Here is a 23,313-nt window from a genome sequence, read left to right as displayed (position 1 = left end):
ATTTCCAGACTTCCAACTTTTTCTTGGTTTCAGGTTGACACGTCTTCTGCTTGGGGTTGGCCTAACGGCTAAGGCGCTCGACCTCGGACCTGGGGAACTCGGTTCGAGTCTCGGTAACGACGCCAAAAACCCCCTGTGATTCTGGGCAAATCACTTAATCTCCCCGTGCCTAAAAAAAATGAAAGTGTCCTCATGTAACGTAACTGGTGCTATGTAAAGCGCTCTGATAACTGATTCGGTTCGGTTCTAGTTCGCGCTATATAAAAACTCTGCAAAAAAAAAAAAAACACATCATACACTCTCTTAGACTTGTTAATGAGAGATCTGAAGGCTTAGTTTTGATTGTCAGAATGGGACTCCATTGGCTTGCCATCTAACCTTATGAAGGGCGACATCATTCTACACAGTTTTGCATTTCGACCATAGACCTACAGTTTAGCATTATGTCACATATACTCTGGATCCTAATGTCTTTATTCCAATCCGTTCTTCTGTACCCATTCCCTCTGATATGATTCACTGCAGATCTGTCATGATAACTTCTACCAATAAGTGGGTGACATCTCCTGGCAACTTATATAACCTATCTGTTTGTTCTGTTATAATTGGGAGTTAGGGATGGAAATTGAGCATTTGTTGGTTGTCATATTACAGTGTACCTGTATACAATCTGTTTGGTGCTTTCGTTTACACTGACATGTATACGTCAAAAATCCAATCTGTTTCTTTACATTTGCATGCACTGCCATAAGTGATAGCTAAGAGATTGCGAAACTAAGTGCCAGAAACAAAGGATTGCGAAAGGACGCGTCTACTTTGAAAATTGATTCCAGCTGGCCCACCCTGCTGGTGTTGCATCACACTGAGGCGTTGTGCGGTGGAACGGGTGAGGCCAGAAAACACAGAGCGTGTGAGAGCTTGACAGTAAGATCTAGAGATTGTCGGGTGTGGATTGGTGACTTGAAAGGTCCACCCCAACAAGTCCACCCTAGGAGTGGGAAGGACCAGCCCATGCCCCAGAGCTGATCTGGCACCTTGCACTCAATTCCATTCACCCATTGGCTGATCCCCTCTGCGGAGATTTGGAGGGCGTGTGATATACCCAAAGGCGTTGGAAGGAGCTCCCATCTCCAACGATGAGATCATACTCATAAATGTCTCCTTCATGGTTATCTTGCTCTTGCGTATGTTGTAATTTAAGGTGATCTTGTGCCCGCCTTCTTCTCCTCCCCTCTCCATCAGGAGGGTGCAGATGTTATAAAAGCTGGAACCATCTACACTCCAGCACCTGTTGGACTCTGATTCCTCCTCACTCTCTGCCCTGCATCCCAGGACACCACCTACTCACGAGAAGAGCAGCCACCATGTCTACAGTTCCAGGAGGGTTCACTCCACCACAACCGGCCACCCCTGAAATCCAAGCATTATGTAACAAGGTAAGATGCCAGGAGTTACACCAGCCTGATCCTTCTTAAAACAACATATATAAACCAATTTTATTGAGTTACACATAAACTGTGCGGTGCAAGCACTGCAGAAGTAGAAATAAATCCTGAGGACCGTAATCTTACATTTATTCACTGAAACTTTGGCAAATCCTTCTGCACCCAGTAAGAAAGATCCTTAAAAAAGTTTTCTTGGAAAAATGAAGCAAATCTACGTTTGCTATTTTAATTTCTTCACCAATAAAGAATCGAGAAAACAGTAAACACCAGCAGTATAAGAATATTGGTTGCACCTTCACAAATGATGGCATAGCTCCTATTTTGACATAGGGGTTTTGAGTTCGGCTACTGTGCAGAGGCGATTTAGTTTTCATTTATTGATATTGGTCTGTGCGTGTTATATGCATGTATGTAAAATCTGCAGCAATTGAAATCCATACCTTGCATGTGCACATTTGTTGTGGCTGGTTAGTGAAAGCTTGTACAGATTGGTCAAACAGTTCAAAAGTTATGTGAGGTTCTAAAATGTGTCGTTTATTTAATTTAAGATGGGTTTTCCCATAGCCAATAACTGCTGCAGGATGAAAGACCTTCACATTTGTAAACAGCGCAGGGGACTTTCCATGATACAACGCTACATTTGCCCCAATTTGTTTGACGAAAATACAGATTTCTGTTTCACATTCAGATTTCAGATATTTTGGAAATGTCATGCAGATTTTAGGAATATTCAAAATTGTCTACTATTAAAAAAGGGGATCTCTGGTTGGCTGAGGCTTGCGCCAAAGCCAGGCAGAGACCACCATTCTAGTCAGGGAAAGGGAGTTACATGCCAAAGATAACCCCTGTTCACCCCCTTGGTAGCTTGGCACGAGCAGTCAGGCTTATAACGGTGGCGATGTGTAAAGCATCTGCACAACACACACAGTAACAACATATTAGGCACACCACAAAAGGAACTCCACACAAGGTTATTTATAAAAATAGCCTTTGTATTATCATAAACACATTAGATTGTAATCACACAATATACACTGCACCAACTGGCACGGGCAATATTTACAGGGATTATTTACACATGACAGGGCCGGGTGGACCACTGTCAGAATTAGTACTTGGTAAGGCATCATAAAAAGAAGGTGAGTGCAGAAATTCTACTTTCTGTTGGAGGTGTGCACATTCACACTTGGACCTGAATTGGTCCTGTTCACTAGTTCATCAAGGTTCAATAAAGTTTTCAACAACAAAAGTTTTTTTCAAAATCTTCCAATGAAATATTTATTCCATATTTTTCTTCATTAAATGTATCATTCGAATAGTTGCGAGATTTATTGCTTAAAGCATTTCGACAAAACCCAATGCATTTCGGGTCCAATCGGACCCTTCCTCAGGGGTCTCTGTGGGCTCTGGCTCCGGTCAACCTGTGCCGGTGCTTGCCGGTATGCACCACTGCCATTCTGCTTCTAGGGACCGGGACTCTTTCTACTGAAATTGTACTGGGACCGTGGACGGCTGCCAAAAAGAAACATACAGATACTCGTTTAACCTATTTGTGAAGCTGTGGCGTTTCCTAGGGGGTGTTGGCGGTGGGGAGTTGAGACTGATTATTTATTTCTGCTCTAGTGGTTCAGGTGAAGAGAGGTCAGAGGTGATGGGAGAAGGTGTGGTGGCACAGATGAGGAAGGAGGGAGGGTATTGAAAGGGAGAGGCGTGAGTGAAGGGCATGATACAGAGGGTGCATTGGAAGGTTGTGGAATATGACACAGATCGCAAGAGAAGGGGGGGTGAAGGTGGTAATGGGCAGGTCAGGTGTCGGGGCAGGGTGGGGAGTGAAAGAAGCAGTGGGTACGAGGTGGCACAGACCCAGTTGTAAAAGAAGACTTGAAAATCAGACTGGTCGAGGCAATACCACTGATATCTCGTTGTTTTTATTCAAAGCTTAAGAGCTAACTTTTTCTAGGCGCTGTAACAAGTAAAGAGACACAGGAAGAGACAGCGAGGAGTTAAGCTCTTGAGAGGTAGGGTCAGAATGATCAGGGAGGTTGCAAGTGCAGTGTGGAGAGTAAGGGGAGGTGGAATAGTGGAGGGGCCGTGGAAAAGGTGTGGTGGAGAGAGATCAGGGCAGAATGCATTTTATGTTATTTTGGAGGTTTAAAGAGGGCTCACGCCACTTGATCGTGCGTCATTTTATTTTCAAGTACAGTAAATAGCTGAATGAGAGGTTATAGAGATAGAGGGGCATATTATCAAGCCAATAATTGCCACTTTAGCGGCTGTTTTTGACCGAATAGCGCAGATATATTTATCTCCATATCATCAATGCGGCGCTAACATGCATTAGGGCATGTTAGCATCAGTTTACAAAGGCGTTGCGTCACTAATCAGATTCAAAGTAGGCGTTCCTTCAGAAAACAACAGCATAATAGTCGCAAAGACAACATCGCGATATTAGCAAGCTGGACCCGGATACGCGATGCGATAAAAATAGCCGCGCTAACTGCGGTTATTGCAGGAATCTAACGTCAGGTAAAATCCTGATTTAGCTATCTTTTTAATGGGAGTTGTATTGACAGATTAAGTCCACACTCCCATATTTCCAAGCTTTTCATTAGCGCTGTGAAATCTTTGCTTGATTTCACACGCTTATGATCCTTATTGCCGTTTATCGCTGGCTTGAACATCACCTGTTAGCAAAGCGTTGCTAATACGCCACTAACTCGGCAATGTAATTCAGTAATAGACGGCGATAGACCAAAATGCGCTAAGCGCGCTTTGCAATCATTATCGCAATTACTTGATAATATGGCCCAGTGAGTTTCCCTTCAAAGGGGAATAAGATATCGTTGTGCAGCAGTTGCAGCGCCACCGGGGCCCAGTTGTGTGAGGAGCTGTTGGAAATTGGGTTACTGGTTGAGAAGGGTGAACCCCTACTCAAGCAGCAACCACAATCTCTGTCATGGTGAAACAAGCAAACCCCAAATGAACCTGTGCTTAACCCTCATGGTAGCTTGGCACAAAACAGTCGGGCTTAACTTAGAGACATATGGGTCAATAGTATGGCGGGTGGACAAGAAACTGGACCGCCTGCAATGCTTGCGGCGGTCCTGCACCCATTATTAGGATGCGCCCGCCACACTGGCGGGCGCATACCACATTTGTAACGTTGCAGCGGGCGATGCTAAAAGCACCGCCCGCCGCAATGCCACAAATGCAAGCTGTGCCTTTCAATGGACAATGTGACAGGCACCGCGTGGTGCCTGCCACGTTGCCGCCACTGAAAAGCAAAACCTCGCATATATGCTAATATGGATGGCGGTGTCTCCCAGACGCCGCCACCATGTTAGCAGCTTTTCTGCCCGGTCGACTCTTCGACCGGGCAGAAAACCGGCGGACAGACTTGCTGTCTGCCGGGGTCACCCCCGCCATGGTAATGTTGCCGGGGGACAATTCTATGCGGGCGGAGGTTTTTAGCAGGTGGATCGCCACCGCCATACGGGCGGTGGCGATTAGGATAGCGATCCGCCCGCTATCCTAATGACCCCCAATGTGTAAAGTATTTATGCAGCACTTCAAACAGTAATAAAGTGAAAACACAATCAATTATTTGACACCAAAACGATAAAAATCCAATCTGTAGAAACAGAGATATGCAATTTTAAAGATTTAAGTGAACAGTGTACTATCTTTGCTTTACCAGAGGACCGTACTTCCGTGTCCTTCTGTGGCAGTGAGACACAGACCAGCAGCATCCATAGAGTAGCAGTGAGACACAAACCAGCAGCAACCATAGAGTGGCAGTGAGACACAGACCAGCAGCAACCATAGAGCTGTGAACTGTCGCTGCAGTATGACATCACCTTCAGGTTCCTTTCTGTCACAGGTAAAAATGCAGAGAAGCGGAAGCAAAGGGAGTTAAATGATAGTGAGTGGAGTGTTGATGCAAAAACAAGAATAAGGAAGCCTACTTCTCAAGAATGGGGAAACTAATTGAGAGAAGGGATGTGAATATAAAACGGAGACAGATGTGGGGGTAAAATATGTAAACAAAGGTAAGAAAGGAGAAACCATGGAAGGGGAGAGCGAGGGGGAGCGCATCAAAGGGCAGAGTAGTGTGATATGTGGATGTTTAGACGAGATGTAGGAGTGTAAGACATGCTAGGGGTTCCAGGGCTGTGCAAGAGGTACCACTAGGGTACTGGTGGTTTCCATGAGAGCAAATGAGGGAAGAATTGATGATAAACGCTAGAAAGGGGGCGAGAAGGAAAAAAGATCTAATTGATGTGCCAAGAAGTAAAAGCAATAGCATGCATGCCAATAGAACCAATTCAGGTGGGAGACTCACGTTTCTTTAAGCAAAAAATGTGTTTATTTGAAATGTCTACCACATACAATTGCCTCTGCTGCAATGGAAGTCAATGGAGGAAATCCATTTAATCTCCTAACTGTTTTTCCAAAATCTCCTACTTTCGTTTTCTAAAATGTTGGCATGTATACAATACTCAGAAAAGAAAAGATGGGATGAGATGGGAGGCGGAGAAGTAGATTGAACGAGGGAAGCTGAAGTCTCCCAAATCTTTTGCTCCATGGCATCAACATTGTCTCCCTCTAACTCCGCGATGCAGCCCCTGCCGGGGAAGAGCCAGCTTTTGGAGTCCAGTATGGGATTGCCCAAGCGACTGAAAGTCAAGCCTGTGCTTGGCCTCCAGCTCCTGCTCTTGACATAGAGGCTTGCCTCCTCATTCCAAGTCCATTGATTTCTTAACCTAGCATGTACTCGATGGCCAAAGAGGTGCCCTGCCTGACCGTTCAGTGCCAAAGGATTTGGACTACAAGTACCTCTGACAGCAATTACTGCCAAGAGCTATGAGACCACAGAAACAATTGGACATGGGTGAATGCAAACCTAATGCATGCGGGTGGTGACCCGGGGGTCCAGACTGTGTCAATCCAGGAGGTTCATGACCTGCATCTCCACATCTGCATCACAGAAAGAATTAAAACAGAAGTTTATAACAGTTTAGTACCTATATTAATGTCTCAGCTACTTCACCTGGGCCACTGAAAGCCTCTAAAAGCCACTACGGTCCACTGATGCAGTGATCCAGTCACCACACTGAGATCTGGGATCTGACTGAGCCAGAGGTTTTATGGGATTCCATGTTCATGTTGCTTATTTCACACCTGCTTGTTATTTGTGTCTGCTACTGTCTTGTACCGCTTGACCGCTTCTAAATGTCTGCTCCAATATTGTGTATAATGTTATGTTATAAGCATGCTCATCTTTGGTCTCTGTAGTAGTAAAGAGAGTTACACTTGCAATATGACCCAGTCAGGCTAGAAGAAGGGAAGAGGGTTTCCAAGCGAGGTCTCCACACCCCACTCCCTTACTACTGATATAATATCAGGATACTATTTGTATGTCTGGGAGGGCATGGTGGGAGTGAAAGGGAGTAGGTGGAAGGCAGTGAGAGCCCTTCTCTCTTCCTGCCACTCATTTCTGCCCAACTTCACTCCTTCACGATTCAACCGTCACTTATGAAGAAGCCAGAAGGTGACATGTCTGTCAATGCGGAGTCAAATCCACCGGCTGAATTTACACCACCATAGGGATAGTATTGTGGAATAAAGTATGTTGGTGGATTCTAATCCTAATTTGGGGGTTTATTCTGCAACTGGAGGATTTTCAGTTCTCTCCAAACTCTAAATGAACCCCAAAAGTCACACTTACTCAATGTACCAGTTGGATCATTCAAAGAGGTAAGGAATACTCAAAACAATCAACACCCCCATCAAAATGAGGCTCTCGTGTTCGGTAATCCAATCAATATTTACAATATTTATCACTTAGCATTTTGATCCCTTGAGTGGTAATTGGCAATCAACACATTTCTATTACAGATCTGTAGGACTTGTTGGAACTAAACTATTGATCCAAGTGTATCTTTACTTTCCATTGTTTATTTTATTTCTTCCTTCACTTCGTAACACAAGTGCACATTAGTCAACATGTTGTTTGCACTCTCAACCACCTTATTGCATTTCATTTGTGATTTATATTGAATAAACCTTGGTTAGATTGCTAAAAAGATTGACCCTTTACATCATGTTTTTGACATTTTGATTCGAACACTGGTTGTTGTTGTGGACTTCTTCCCTCTCAGAATTAGTAAAGTCCCACATTACATAAATGCTGAGGATCATACTTAATGTTTGGTGGATGGAATACTCTGCCAAAACATAACAGATATCTTTTCTGTTTTGTTACAGGTGCAATAGCTATAAAAAGGGCCACTGGAACTATAAGGCAAGGGAGGACACAATTATGTGGCAGCGTTGACAACATTTTATGGCACAAAAAGGCTAATTATGCAGCATAATGCTGCACATTTTGTGTCAGCGTTACTTGATTATTTATTCATTTTACACATATTGGGCCCGATTCACAGAATGAACTTAAGACTCAATCCTAAATGTACTACTATTTTGGTATTCACAGAATGCACTTACTACTTTTGGCATTCACAGAATGAACTTACTACTTTTGGTATTCACAGATGTTAGGATTTTGTCTTAAGACAAACTTAAGACAGACGTAAGTTAGGATTTTGTCTTGAGTCTGTCTTAAGTTTGTCTTAAGTTTGTCTAAGACAAACTTAAGACAAAATCCTAACTTCTGTGAATACCAAAAGTAGTAGGTTCATTCTGTGAATACCAAAAGTAGTAAGTTCATTCTGTGAATGCCAAAAGTAGTAAGTGCATTCAGTGAATACCAAAATAGTAGTACATTTAGGATTGAGTCTTAAATTCATTCTGTGAATCGGGCCCCTTAACACTGTCTGGCCAAGTTTTCACCTAGTTTTGCACCCAAATACAGCAATAAGCAACAGAAAGCTGACCCGTAACCCTTTGCGAAGGGACTTCCACTTTGCAGCAACACATCATTTTGTAACTTTTGTCCGCTTCAGCTGGAAATACTTTTTATTTTTTTAATCTGCAGATTATGCAGCAGATGATGGATTATGCGGCAATAGCTGCAAATCCACATGTGGCACAACTGCATAATGCCAGTGGTCTGTGTATAATTCACTTGTAATATTGCAGAAGGGTCATCCACCATGTTTGTGACAGAGCATCCTCTCTGCCTAAGACTTTAGGGTATCACACCCCCAGGTCCCTCGTGGATTAGAGGGTGATGCTCTCTACCCACCCGATTGTGAGTAGGGTGTAATACTTGCTGCCTAAGGCAGTTGTGTTTACTGGCTGTGGTAAAGCTTCCTATTGCAAGTTTTTTTAGGATGGAATGAGGCATAACATGGAAAAACAGTATTTACAATATCAAATTCTGCACGCTGGGATTCTTTTACAGGTATTATCCCCAGATAAATCTTGCCAGGTTTTTGCCAGTGAAATCTATTAGGGGGAAATTATTGGGGTGTGGGAATTTTCACATGAGGTAAATACTCCACCTGGAGGTAATGATCACACAACTCAGCATACTGACTCCTACTCAGGACGTGAACCCACTAAATTGGTGTTTCTATCCATGAGCGACTTGCACTACAAAGCAATCATTAATTGACCTCTCAACGCTACCCATGGACAAACTTCCTGTAATCGTGAGTGATTTGTGACTTTCTGGAAATATTGACATGGAAATATGTGTTGGCATGTTGACATAAAACCTGGATTTCTTTTCTCTTTTTTCTCCCAAAGGTAAAGTCTCAAGTGGAAACGAAGACAGGGACAAACTACAGTAACTATGTAGCCGAAAGCTACATCAGTCAAGTTGTTGCAGGAACGATTTCAATTGTGAAGGTAAAATTTGAGAAATGGACATCCCAGAGAAAGCCATTGGATGGTGAAATTGTTTTGATCTGACCGTTCCCAGGGTGAAGCACGCAGGAGCATCAAACGTAAATTCCCAGAGGGTCAGATGCACCCCAGATTTCAGGATAACCACTATGTGAAGATTTCCATTTCGATTTGCTGTGTGAAAATGTATCCCATGTGGATGCCCTGAAACTCTGGAATGGATCACGCCGTCCAATACTAGACCCCATGTCTGAGGCATCAGCCATGGATGTGTGTCTCTTATTCTGCTTAAAATGTATCTGTGTCCATAAGCAACTCTGAGTAGCTGTGTGCTTTATAAATGTCCATTCATTCATTCATTCAAGAGACACTCAACAGTTTAGATTTCTGGTTTTTGCCAATGATGGTCAACGGAAAGTACATGGCTGCATCATCGCCAACTTGTTGTGCCTTGATAAGTCAAATCAGATATTGTGTGATTTCTTTTCACAATTGTTCTGGGATTTGTACATATGCAAGTAAAAGAAAAATGTAACCACCAATCCGCAAAGCTCTTACCATTCCACGAGCCCAGTCAAATTGGCGATACAATGGCATCTCTCGACTGTGCTGTCTGGGCCACTTGTATTTATTGTACTGCACATCTTAGACTTTGAAGAAACTTCTGCTGTTCTCAAGGATCAGCCACAAAGCTCCTGTAAGACTTTCAATGTTCGGCTCTCACTATGACTACAGTCAAACACAGTATCTTATCCCAACCATTGGTGATATTGAATGAATGAATGAAAATTTGTACAGTGATCCTGCAGCCGGGTTTTTAAAAAAAGGTTCAAAAGGAAGGGATCAAAGAGAATATGGTAGCTCATTCCACAGAACCTTAGAATTTTTTAGAAGGGGCAAATTAAAGGATCTGAGTGATCTGTTTGGGTGATAGTGACTGTATCTATCCTTCAGGTATTTAAGAAATTGCTTATGGAAAGTTTCTGTCCCAGAATCAGGCATTTGATGTGCCCAGGCATAGCAATAAATACTTGAGCATAGCGTCAGGATCCTCAGAGCCAAACATCAAGTAAAACATGCCTGGACCCCGTCTCATAGTCTTTTTTTTGAAGTTTTACAGTTTTAGAGCCAGCATAAAAAATCATCACAGCTCCAATGAGATAAATAAATTGCAAGTCGCTTTCCCCACCCATCATATTAAAATCACCACCACCCTTCACATTTCTTCATCCTTCACATCTGTGATATTTCCAACCCCCTGGGATCTAGTTCCCGGGATGGAGGAGGAGACACAAATATTACTCCTGTAGGCGTTCCATTTTCCCCAGACCTGGTCCTTCTTCTGGAGGCACCCCCTGCTTTTATAGACTGCTTTTTCTGATATCATGCTCCAGTCCAGGTCCTGTTCCCACTCCACCAGGATTGGAGACCCTAACACACCCCACCTCCGGGCGATGTTTCGTTTTGCAATTATAAATCCCATGGCGATTCAGAGTTGCCATGTGCGGGTCATGTTGGTTGTCTCCCATATATTAAGTATGCATAATTTGGGGGATACTTGTAGGGTTCCGCCACTGATATTTCTCATTCTTGCAATTATTGTGTCCCAGTACACCCTGACAGCTGGGCATTCCCAGAGTGTTTGATAATGGTGCCAACCCCCCCCCCCCCACACATCCTTCTGCACTCTGCATCTACTCTCCTTCCCATCTTAACCAGAGAAGTACATAACCTGTATGATCTATGAAGTATTTTTATTTATATTAGTTTCAGTTGCGATATGACTACCTCATGCGGGGAGGCTAGCGCGTCGCACCTGTCCTCCTCCTCTAGATTCCCCAAATCCGCCTGCCAGCGCTGATGAAGGGGCTTCAGTGAGTCAGGTGAGTTATTTGTTATCTTTTGGTAGGTAAGTGAAATCGCCCTCAACTCCACACACTCTGTCAGTAGCCTATCCTCGAGTGGCAAGGCCTCCGGCATTTCCTCATCAGCTCGATGCACTGCCATCAGAGCATGTTGTATTTGTAGATACCTGAAAGCTTCCCCATCCGACAATTCATATTCTTTCTGTAGGTCGGAAAAGAGATTATTTCATCCCCTATCCAAAGGTCCCCCACTTTTGATATGCCGATGGTATCCCATTTATCAAATCCCTGATAGCGGCCTATTTTGCTTAATTGCTGCCAGAGAGGCGTATTTAGTGTCACTTTATTGTTCCAGCCCAGTTTCTTTGTGACTCTGTGCCATTGGGCGACCATTTAGGCTGTTGGGCTGGTAAACTGCTCCCTGTTCTGATTCGTATGCAGGGCTTCCCTGTATCCCCTAGTACCCATCCACCACTTATCCATGCAGTATTCCCGTTCCTCCTGCATGTTATGTATCCACCGATTAATAATCAACAGTTGTGCTGCCTAGTAATATCCTTGGATATTAGGCAAAGCAATCCCATCGTACCATCCCCATACCAGCTTGTGGGCTGCAATGCGGGGTGGCTTCCCGACCCAGAGTAGGGTTCTGACTTACCCTTGTATCGATTAGGAATATGTCTCGGGGACCCTGTATGGCGTGTTTTGCAAGGCATTCAAGAAACGAGGCAGCGCCATCATTTTAAATAGCGCCACACGCCCCAGTAGAGTCAGCAGCAGCGATCTCAAATGTTGCACTTCTCCTTGCAGCCGGTTTATTGGGCCCTGGAGATTGTTCATAGAAGATTTCAGGGCTAGCTGTGGTGAATTTCCCTAAGTACCGGAATCCCTCCGTCGCTATTGTTGCTTCACATTCAGCTGGCAGGACTGGGGCTGGAGGAGAGGGATTACCGATATGGCCCAGTTGATGGTATATCCTGAATATTTACCAAAATTAGAACAGATCTGGAGAACCCTATTAATGGAGGACCTAGGCGACGCAACATATAACAGAATGTCATGTGCATAGAGAGAAATGTTATCTTCCCATCCAGCTGTCTTTCCATTGTAACCCCGGGTTCAAAGGTTCCCCTCGTTTCCCCCAAGCCAAAGGTATGCTAACACAACCGCGCAGGGGGCGTGCCAAAGTCAAGCCCGTCTGCACCTGTCCGCGACCGGACTGCGCCGTGCGCCAGAACCCCTCTCCAAAAGTTAAAGCTCACATTCACCAAGGCTAACTTGCTACACATTCGTGATAGAGGTGAGCAAATGAGTTGTGTACCTATACTCCCCCCGTTGCAACTCCCTAGGCCATCACTGCCCCACATGTAATTACTCTATCGATACTAAGGTATCTAACCTCTATTCAACAGTAGATTCCCACTCACGCAATATTGTGAAACCCAACAAGTGCTCTTTAAACTGTGTGCTGTTGAACACAGTCACCCCCCAAGCACAAATACAAACTTGCAGATTTTCTCGAACAATATAAGCCGGACTTAACGTTTCTTACTGAAACATGGCTTCATAGCTCCTCAGACCGCGACCTAAATACTGCTATACTCAATGGATACAACCTTCATAGATGTGACAGAGAAGGACAACGAGTTGGGGGAGTGGCCATTGTATACCGCTCCCATATTAAAGCCACCTTCTCTGACTTCCCCCAACTAAAAGAGGAAGCCATTCAGTTCTCTTTCAAATGTAACAATACTTGTGATCTCAATGGTCTACTATTCTACAGACCACCAGGGCCTAGAATCCCTTTTATTGAATCTATTGCAACAGCCATGGAGTCTTGTATGGAATACTCCAAGTTGGCCATACTCGGGGACTTCAACTTCCATTTAGAGTTCATTGATAGCTGTGATACAAACAATTTAATCGATGTGCTCAATAGTCAAGGTTTTAAACAAATAGTTACGGAGTCTGTACACAAAGGGAATCCTACTCTGGATGGTATTTTCACAAACCACCCACAGATGAAATTTAGTAGTATGCTGCCACTAATTTGGACTGACCATAAAGCTATATTCTTTGATTTACTTCTGACTGAACCATTCACCAGAGATCATAGGAAAAACAAATCGGGCAGTGTACGCCTTTGGAAGCAAATAAATACCCCAAATCTATCTTGAAGCTACTCTACAGACCCATGATTTCCATATATATGTTGATCCAGATACAAAAGCCCTAAATTTTAATAACTAGATCAATCAAGCCACGCAAAAATTAGCCCCCGAAACTTTCAAATATATCGGCAAAAGAGCACCATCAGCCCCATGGTACACCGCCAACTTAAAAGAATTAAAGAGAAAGTGTAGAGCTAAGGAACAAATCTGGAGGAGGGAGTACTCCCATATTGATAAAACACAGTATAATGAGGCACTAGCAAAGTATAAGGAAGCAACAGTCCAATCAAAAACTAGCTTCTTTACTGAGAAAATGATGGGCTCCAAGAACATGGCCGGAGAACTTTTTAAAACAGTTTCTAATCCATCTAGTTTCAGTAATAGCAAACAATTTAACCCTACTAGACAGTTCTGCAACAAACTGAGCAGATTTTTTTCAGGATAAAGTAATTAAGGTTTTCGAGGAGTTTTCCAACAGCAAAACCAGAAAAAAATCACAAATATCCATGACGATAAGGAAACCATGGAGGTTTTCCTACATGAATTCCACGCTCTTACCTTAGACAGGATAGAAAAACTAATACTGTCAACCAAGTCGGGATCCCCCTTAGATCCTTGTCCAGACATGGTCTTTCATATGGCACCTAGCAGAATTGAGAATAGATGAACACCCCTCCTTAATAACTCTCTGTTTAAAGGGCACTTCCCTGACACATGGAAAAGATCCCTGGTCAGACCCGTACTAAAAAATCCAACCCTAGACCTTATGGAGGTCAGCAGTTACTGGCCCATTTCATGCCTACCATTTCCTTCCAAGATTTTGGGAAAAGAACTTAATGAGGAACTTTTATCCTTCATAGAGGCCAACGACAAACTCGACTCAGCGCAACACGGTTTCCGTCCACTTCATAGCACAGAATCTGCACTAATTGCTGCTACTGAGGGCATACGCATTCAACTTGATGGAGGTGGGAAGGCCATTCTAATCTTGCTTGACTTATCGGCTGCATTTGATATGACTGAACACCACATTCTCATTCAGCGTCTGGCCGAAATAGCAATTGTGAACAAAGCGTCCGACATTCTCCGGTCATACCTAACCGGTAGAGAGCAATCTATTACGATGGAAGAATATAAACTGCATCCCTACACTTTGCCTTGTGGGGTTCCCCAGGGATAATCGCTTTCCCCCACCTTGTTCAACATTTACGTTACCCCACTAGTCCGACTCATACGGTCCCATGGTTTTAAAGTGGTAAGTCACGCTGACGACACACAAGTAGTTATCTCCTTAACATCCAAACTGAAGAACTGGCATTTCATTTTAGCAATTGCATGAAGCACATCATTACCTGGATGTTGGGTAATTGTTTCAAATTAAACACCGGAAAAACTGAAGTGGTCATGTTTGGAAGAGATACTTACATCTGGAACTCAACCTGGTGGCCGGAAGCAGCAGGAACTTGCCCTCAGCCTGTTAAACAGGGTAAAAACCTTGGGATTCAGATAGATCACCAGCTCTCTCTATCCGAAAAGGTTAACAACATTACTTCCGCCTTCTTTTTTACTTTAAAAGTCCTTAGAAGGATTTTACCTTTTATCCCTATGGCCCTCAAAAATACAGTTATTACGGCCTTGATCCTGTCTAAAATTGATTATTGCAACGCTCTCTATTTGGGAGCAAAGAAGAGCATGATACGCAAATTACAGAAGCTACAAAATGCGGTGGCACGTCCACTTCTCAAAATCCCAAAGTTTAGCCCCGTAAGCCATGCCATTCGAGACCTGCACTGGTTACCAGTCCAGGCAAGGATTCATTTTAAATCTATGTGTATTCTGCATAAGACTCTGCATGGGGCTGGCTTAGCCTACCTTAACTCACATATCAGGCGTTACACACCACAACGAGAGCTTAGATCTGTAACCGCCTCTCTGCTGGTGGTTCCAAGGATAAAAACATTAAAGTGGGGTGGCAGAAGTTTTCTACATCTGGCCCCAAACCTATAGAACACGATGGCCATTAATCTCAGGAAACAAACCAATTTGTTAATGTTCAGAAAGGCATTGAAGACATGGCTGTTCGCTCACAAAGTTTAGCCGATTAGCCCGGCTCCTTGCACAGACCCTGAACAGCTAGCGCTAAGACGCCAAGGCAAAAACGCGCTCTATAAAAAACCCACATTTCATTTCGAGGATCAGTGCGAATATAATTAGTGACAAGGGCAACCCTGCTGTGTCCCTCGGTTTGAGGCAAACGTTTTTGATGTATGTCCATTCACCACTACTTGCGCGAGTGGCTCTGCATATAACAGTTGGATCCACTCAAGAAATGTTTTCCCCAAACCCATGCGCTCCAAAGCAGCGAACATATATGGCCATTCAACAGTGTTGAAGGCCATGTGAGCGTCTAATGATAGTATTGCCGCGTCCTCCTTACTAGTGTCTTTCTTTTCGAGCACCCCGTTCAGTCGCCGTAGGTCGAAAGCTGTATTGTGACAAGGCATACATCCGGACTGGGACTGTTGCACTAATTTGGTCACGATTAGAAGTAGTCATGGCGCTAATAGTTTAGCCAGAACTTTAATCTCGACATTAAGCAGAGATATAGGGCAATAGGAGGTATGGTCTTCTGCTTGTTTTCCTTTCTTATGGATTACTGTTATGGAGGCCACTCGTTGATCTCCTGGCAATGCACCCACGCGTTTGCTCTCAAGATACGTATTGAACAGGTGGGGTGCCACTTTGGTAGCAGTCCTTTGAGGAGCTCTGTTGGGAGGCCATTCAGCACCATTGCCTTTCCTGATTATATACTGTGTATGGCTGATGTTATTTTCTCTATCAGCGAGATCTGCCTCGAGTGATTGTTGTTCCTCCGATTATAGAGTCTGGACCAGCATGTCCGCTAATAATTCCCTAGACTCCTCTATCGTGGCAGAAGCCACAGGGGAGTAGAGTTGTTTGAAGTAGTCTGCGAAAGCCACTGTTATGGCCTGCCAGTCTCTCAGCAACACCTCATCCTCTCCACGTATCCTCATTATCCAGCGAACCGCTTGCTCCCGTCTGTCCAGCCAAGCAAGTAGTTTACCTGCACGGTCTCCATTTTCATACATTCTATGTTGTGTCACCTGGTGTTTTTCCCTAGCTGCCTCTGTTGTCAAATCCCTATAATCCTGATGCCTCAGCTCCAGTGTGTGACCGGTTGCCTCGTCTTGCGTGTGTATAGCTGCCTGTTCCCTGGCTAAAATTTCTTGCTCCATTCCTCAAGTTTTTTGCCCTTCTCTTATGTCCCACCATGAGAGAGAGAGCCTGTCCTTCAGTAACATCTTTTGAGCTTTCCAGATAATTTGGGGCGATTGAACTGACCCCACATTCTCACTGAAATAGTCATTGGTGGATTTCTTGAGGTTAGTTTTTATGTGCAGTATTTTGAGGTAACTAGGGTTGATCAAGATTCCCAATACATATCTAGCCCATAGAGGGGCATGATCTGAAATACCCCTAGCCAGGTGTCTAACTTCTGTGAAATGGAGCTTCTTGTCTGCCAGCGTCAAAATATGATGAATATAGGACCTACTGTTGTATGCCCCCGAACAGAATGTATATTGTCGTGTTTAGGGGGTGGGCCTCACGCCATAAATCCACCAGACCCAGAGCACCGTAGAAATCAGCCATTATGGTTTTAGTGCGTGGGGTGTTCCTAAGCGGGAATCTATCTATTTGGTCGTACAGTGTCATATTTAAGTCTCCTCTGATCACTAATTCCCCCTCAGGAAGGTCCAGTATCATCTTGCTCATGTCTGGTAGGGCCACACTATGTAGCAACGGGGGTACGTAGAATGACATAATAACATATCTACCCTCCCACGTGCCAGATAATACCGCAAAGCGGCCCTGTGCATCTGTACGAGAGTGTGCCACTATAAAGGGAAAACTTTTTCGCATGAGTACTGCTGTCACCCTAGACCCTGTGGTAAAGCCTGAGCGTGCAATTAATTTACAACCCCACATATCAAGTGCCTTGCAAGTGTTCCCTACAAGGTGGGTTTCCTGCGACAAGACGATAGTCGATGCCTGCCGTTTAATGTTCTGGAGCACTATCCCCCTCTCGAGTTTGTCTCCTAGCCCGTTGACATTCCAGGAGAGCAGTTTGAATTATGTCTCAGCCCCTTCCTCCCCCTAGTGGTTGTGTCTATCCCTGGTGGATTTTCCATCTCAAGTAGTGGGACTAGCTTGTCGGGAGCATCCACCTGGTTTAGCTGTGTTGTAAATTTGTTTGAGTTTTATTGTCATGGTCTATACACTGATATTTTCGACGTTAATAAGTGTGATTTGGTCTGTACAAGAACGTGAGCTGCCTGCTGATTTCCCTGAAGAGTGTAACATGAACTAAATCTAAACTCTGTAACCTGATAGCACCCCTGTCCCTGTCTCCCAGCATGCCATTCTTGAACTGCCCGCCACCCCAACATTGCAGAGTGCCCGTCACCCTCCATTCCGTGTTTGGGGGGGAGATGTGGACCCGTTTGTCTCACCCTCCCGTCCCTGTTCACAATAAGTAGGCATGATGCATTCAATCTGTAAGGTTGTAGTCGTTCCATATACTCAGCCATTTTTGCTGTGGAGGCAAGAAAACCACCCATCCTTTCGCTATCTTTCAACCCTGGCTGATACAAGGTTCAGTCCATTGCTCCACTCGATTATTCTCTACTACTACTGGAAGTTCCAGTTCACTTTGTGTTATTAACTTTAGTTAGCTGCTTGGCTGTCTGTGTTATGGGGTTGTGAACTATGTGCCTAATGGCGGGTCTTTATTGGTGGGATTCCTCTTTTCCAGAACATGGTTGAACCGTTTCTGAGATTTCACCATCTGCCACCTGTGCCTGTCAGGATGTTCCCGATCCCTAACTCTTCGCCATCCTTCCAGCAATTCCCAGACTGCTTCTGGCTCTGTGAAAGACCCTGTTTTACCCTCAACCCTCAGTTTTGCAGAGAACAGCATTGCGTATTTCAATGCTTTCTCTCTGAGGGCTTTTTTGACTTCGAGGAAACTTCATCGCTGCTTCTGTACTTTCATGGTAAAGTCAGGGAAGAAAGTTATGATATTGTTTTTATGCTTGAGTAGTGCTGCACTGCGAGCGGTCTGTAGGATAACATCCTTGTCCCTAAAAATAAAAATGCGTGCCAATACTGACCTGGGAGGCTGTCCCGGCTTAGGTCTACCACCTGGTACTGGTACATGGAAAAGTAGTTGGAGAGACTTCTGGGCGCAAGTGTTGTGTGATTACCTCCTCCACAAAGAGATCTGCAGGCGGCCCCTCCGCTCTCTCCTGCACCCCAAAAATTCTGACATTGTTCTGTCTGGACCTTTCCTCATAGTCGTCCAATTGATCTGCCAGAACTTTACTGGTGGCCTGCAGTTCGTGAACTTGTTTCTCCAAAGTCTTTGCATTTGTGATGAGACCATTAGTTACCTCTTCCACCTCTTTAACCGTGGTGTCAATTTTTCTCATGTTGACACGAATCAGGGAGATTTCTGTTGATTTTGTATCTATTCGTGACTACAGAGAAGTGTGCATGCTGGTGATAGCCACTAGTATATCCTGCAGGGTGGGGGTGCCCTGCTCCGCTGGTGTCTGCCGTGTATCCTGTGCTGGGTCACATTGGGTGCTTGGCCCTTCCTGGTTCTTTTGTCAGGAGAACTTGTCCAATATTGGCTGATGTGAGCCACATCTTCCCTTACCACCCGACATGGCCCTGGTGCCTCTGTAGGGTTGGAGCAATGTCATTATCTTTGGCATGGAGCCTTGGGGTAATCGCTGCTGCCTGCCCAGGGATATACCCCCACTTGGCCTATCGGTTTTTGCCTGCCGGACTGTATTTGTCCACAGCACGTTAATCTCTCAGGAAAACAGTTACTGCGGTGGGGCGCCAGCTCTGAGTCTCTGCACTTTATTTTTATTTTAATGCCCAGGTAGTAGGAGATGGTAGCAAGACGTGCGCTGTGCCTGGCTCTCACCCGGCATGGTTAGCAGCTGCATTCACGTTGCTCCACCAGAGACTCCCATCGTGGCCTGCCCCACCTCCATGGTCAGCCACTAGTTCTCTGTTTCCTTGAAGGCCCGCTGGTCCCCTCCCTGCGTTAGTCTTCTATGGGTCTCTCCTCCACTCTGTCCTCTCTCCTCCACCCTCACCTGCGAGCGGAATCACTGGCAGACAGGAGCCAACCAAGAGCGGCACTCCGCTCCATTGCAAGCTCCGACAAAGAGGTCGTCCCCACTCGTCCGCTGGACTGCTGGAAAGAGAGAGCCCGCCCTGGCTGCCGCTTGCCGCACACGCCCGATCTCAGGTTGGAGGTGGAGCCTCTCCTCCGGCCGGAGGCTGACGTGACACCCCAGGTCCTTCCTTGCACAGGCCTCAAGCCTCAGCGGGCCACACTCGACCCTGCAGGCGATTCTTTCCTGGCGGCCTCGCTCTCTCACCACTACAGCTTCCACTAGGGCCATCAGGCCCCCGGATAGATGCCGGTTAAGAGGAGGATCGGGAGACAGGAGCCAGAGCCGCATTAGTGTGCAGCCATCTTTTCCGGCAGTTGACCCTGCCCCTTCCACGTCTCATAGTCTTGGTCACAACTATCATGTGCTGACGCTGATCAAGACGGGCTGTCAAAGAGGTTCATCCTCACTCTGCTTTACATTGCATTGGTTTATCCTCAAATGTATGTCCAGTCTTCAAATGTATGTCTAGATTCCCTTTTCCACAACTGCATCCTCAGATTATCCTTCCGCACTTTCCCTTAATGTCGATTACTTGTAAAATCTGTCTTAAAAGGCATGTTTGGGATACCTTTGTGACGCGCCCGAGTGCCATTTTACAGAAGGATGTTTTTTAAGATTAGAAACCATGTTTGAAATGACCAGGCCTGCTAGCTTTATTAAATAAAAAGATATATCTGGGTGGAGTGATGTAGTTGGAAATGTAAGTCCCTCACTCACAATTTGTACAATGCTTCATCATATGGCTTTCCCACTCCTTGGCTGCTGGCAGTCATGGTGGGCTACAACCACCAGGTGATGGGAGCGTGTTTTATTTTTTAATATCTCACTATCCCGATGGAAGTAGTTTACTTCCAGTGTCAGAGAGAAAAAAAAACAAGAAAGAGTGTAAGATATACTTAACCCCGAAGAAGTTGTATTATAGGTTATGTTGGTTGGGTTAAAAACGATTTCCACATGCTATTATTGGCAATGGATAATGGCTGGTATTGTCCCACCATCTGATTGGCTCGACATGTTTCAGTCGTTTTTCATAAAAACACTTTTGTCAGGACCATTGATGGTGTCTGGTTATACTTCTTGGTCAAAATGGATATATAAAACCATTAGGTCATTTGTGGGCCTGTCTCTACTGCACTTGCTTTGCAGAAACTGGTTTTGATTCTTGGCAAGGCTTAGTGGGGTAGAGTCAAGCAGTCCAATCTCAGACCCCCCTTGTCCATGCCTCAAACCGTGCTGAGAGTAAAATCTACCTTTGCCCTTGGCCACTCCCTATTGCTTAATTCCTAGCAGTTCAGATGACAACAGAAAGTCTTTGGTATTGTAACGAGAAGATCAGGCAGCATATGTACAAAAACACGTCAGCGCGCAGAGCTGCGCCACATTTGGCAGTGCCGCGCTCTACCATTTTTAAAATGCAGAGATGCGAAATATTCACAAGAATAGGGTGCACCCCTGTGTTTCCTCTTGCACAAAAAAGCTGCCTAGCGCCTTTTACGCCAGCGCTGGCACCCTGCAGCCATGTTCAAGGGTGCCTGCGCTGCAGGCGTTATTGTTTATGTGCATATAAACGATCAATGATGGCGAGTTGCTCTTCTGCAGTGCACATGGAAAGAGCAAAAAAGAGGAGAAATTAATCATTTCTCCTTGAATCGCCATTCTAATGCCTGGTTTCCATGGCGTTCGTTTTTGGCGCTACCTCAGCCTTGTAAATCTGGTGCAGCATCAAAAAGCAATGGGTATTGCAGTGGAACGCCCACAACACCCATTGCACACCCCTTTGACGCCGAGGTCTGAGGCGGAAAGGACCATATTTTCAAGGTCGCGTTAAGCCATGCTAAGTGGCTTAGCACCAGCTTGTAAAAATGGAAAATGGTGCTATACCACCCGAGCGTAAAAAAAAGTGACGCTCGGGTGGCGATAGGGGCTTGTACATATGCCCCCAGATGTCTTCAAAGTTCACAGATAGACACTAAATAACCCTTTTACTCATCTCTCTCAATCTTGCAGGTGCATTGTGGTGGAAAGACCTACATCCATATTAAGATATTGGAACACCTAGTTGGGAGAAACCTGCCACCCGAACTAGAAGGCTGCCAGGAGCATATGTCCGAGGGTGACCCCCTTGTGCCCTTCTGAACCACTGCCTCTGCCCTGCCCGCCTGACATGAGATGATCCTCGAGCACACGGAGATGCACACATCTCTGGATCTGAAGACAGAGAGATATGTTTGTTGATCTAATGCTTGCACCTTGAACAGGAAATAAAGAAATGCACCTTCAAAGACTCTGAACTCGTGTGTTTGTTATGTGTGCTGCTTTCGGTTATTTTGATTTCGCTCTCCGTTTGGAAATTTGCAATATCCCTTTTGATGCCATTTCTTTGGTAAATATTTTCATGTAAAGGATGTATAGGCAGATGTATTCATGGTTATAATTCCAAGGGACACCACTGCATGGCAACAGATAGCCACTAACTGAACTTTCCACAGGTTGCTGACATCTGACTTCCTCCTGATTCTAATTCAGCCTGCCATAAGATGGGAGGGGGAAGTAGGACACTGGGGAGTGAGGGAATGTGGGTTCAGGTATCAAGAAAGACCAGTTAACTGGAATAGAGTGCACCTAAAATAGCAGTGTTCCCAAGAACAATCTACATTCAGCAGTCGACAAGTCTCCTTCCTGCTTGTCAATGTTTCAAACAGATCCAGGGGTTGGCGACTAGGTCTTCGCCAACCCCATAAATTACCAAGATAAGCGATGTTGAAGCTACCTGGCTCACCAGCAGATGCAGAAAACATAGGCAAATACCCCTGTGAAGATTCCAATAGGCCTCCAATGGCTTGTACATTACTTCATCATGGTCAACAATTTCAACCCACTAAAATGTTGCATCCAACACATTGCCTCTCACTTCATCATCAACACGGGCAGATCAGTGAAGCCCTTTATAAAAGGCTGAAAAGACTTTTGAGATATCTGTGCATGTATGCAGATTTTTCCCTTCCAATCGTGGATGATTCTGTAGCAACTAGTGCTTCCTTCTGTCTAACTTGGAAGTCACAAACGCAACCAGCTTCATCGTTAATCGTTTCACTTGGCTGTACATAGTTGAAAGTGATATTCTCATTTTCTAAACTGCAAGTATTAGAAGTGAGATGTATCACTGTAGCTGTTCTTTAATTGGTTTCTCCATATGGGAATGTTCATTTTTACGGTCTTCCATGCTAGAGCTGAGTTTTGCATCAAAAGGCCTATCAAATTTGACTCTCAAATTTGGGCCATAAAATTTGAGCTGAGGACACTGAGGGCCAGATGTATGTAAACTACATTTACAGATTCTAAAATACCGAATTTTACCGATTCGGTATTTTTTAATCGGTAAATGCTATGTAGGTAATAAATCGGTAAGTATTACCTAATCGGTACGATTCGATATTTACAGAATCGGTAAATACCGCTTCGGTAGTTCCCATTCATTCCTATGGGCCTGGAGGCCCATAGGAATGAATGGGAATTACCGAATTGGTATTTACCGATTCGGTAAAAGGGGGAACACATTCAAGGGTGGCAGGGTGTCACTTTGACACCCTGTTGCACCCCTGAATAGTGCATGGGTGCACATGTGGCACACATACATACCCGGGCATGTATGTCTGCAACATGGCTCTGTTATTATTTGCATAAAATTGCTCTTTTTAGGGTTTTCGAAATTTACAAGCAAAACTTGGCTGGGGTTTATAATATA

General features: G+C 44.7%; 1 protein-coding gene across 1 annotated transcript; it reads left to right on the top strand.

Annotated features, from left to right (window-relative positions):
- The first annotated feature begins 1,215 nt into the window (after positions 1 to 1,215).
- LOC144772365 (cystatin-A1-like) lies at positions 1,216 to 21,859 on the top strand. The gene is made up of 3 exons (XM_078656630.1): positions 1,216 to 1,436; positions 9,159 to 9,260; positions 21,576 to 21,859. Exons 1-3 carry the CDS (start codon positions 1,365 to 1,367, stop codon positions 21,702 to 21,704), a joined length of 303 nt encoding a protein of 100 aa, XP_078512756.1. The 5' UTR covers positions 1,216 to 1,364; the 3' UTR covers positions 21,705 to 21,859.
- The last annotated feature ends 1,454 nt before the right edge of the window (positions 21,860 to 23,313 follow it).

The sequence above is a fragment of the Lissotriton helveticus genome, chromosome 8 (assembly GCF_964261635.1).
Source record: "Lissotriton helveticus chromosome 8, aLisHel1.1, whole genome shotgun sequence".
In the NCBI taxonomy this organism is placed as follows: Eukaryota; Metazoa; Chordata; class Amphibia; order Caudata; family Salamandridae; genus Lissotriton; species Lissotriton helveticus.
The sequence above is the reverse complement of the archived record's forward strand: the minus strand, read 5'-3'. Positions and strand labels throughout refer to the sequence as shown.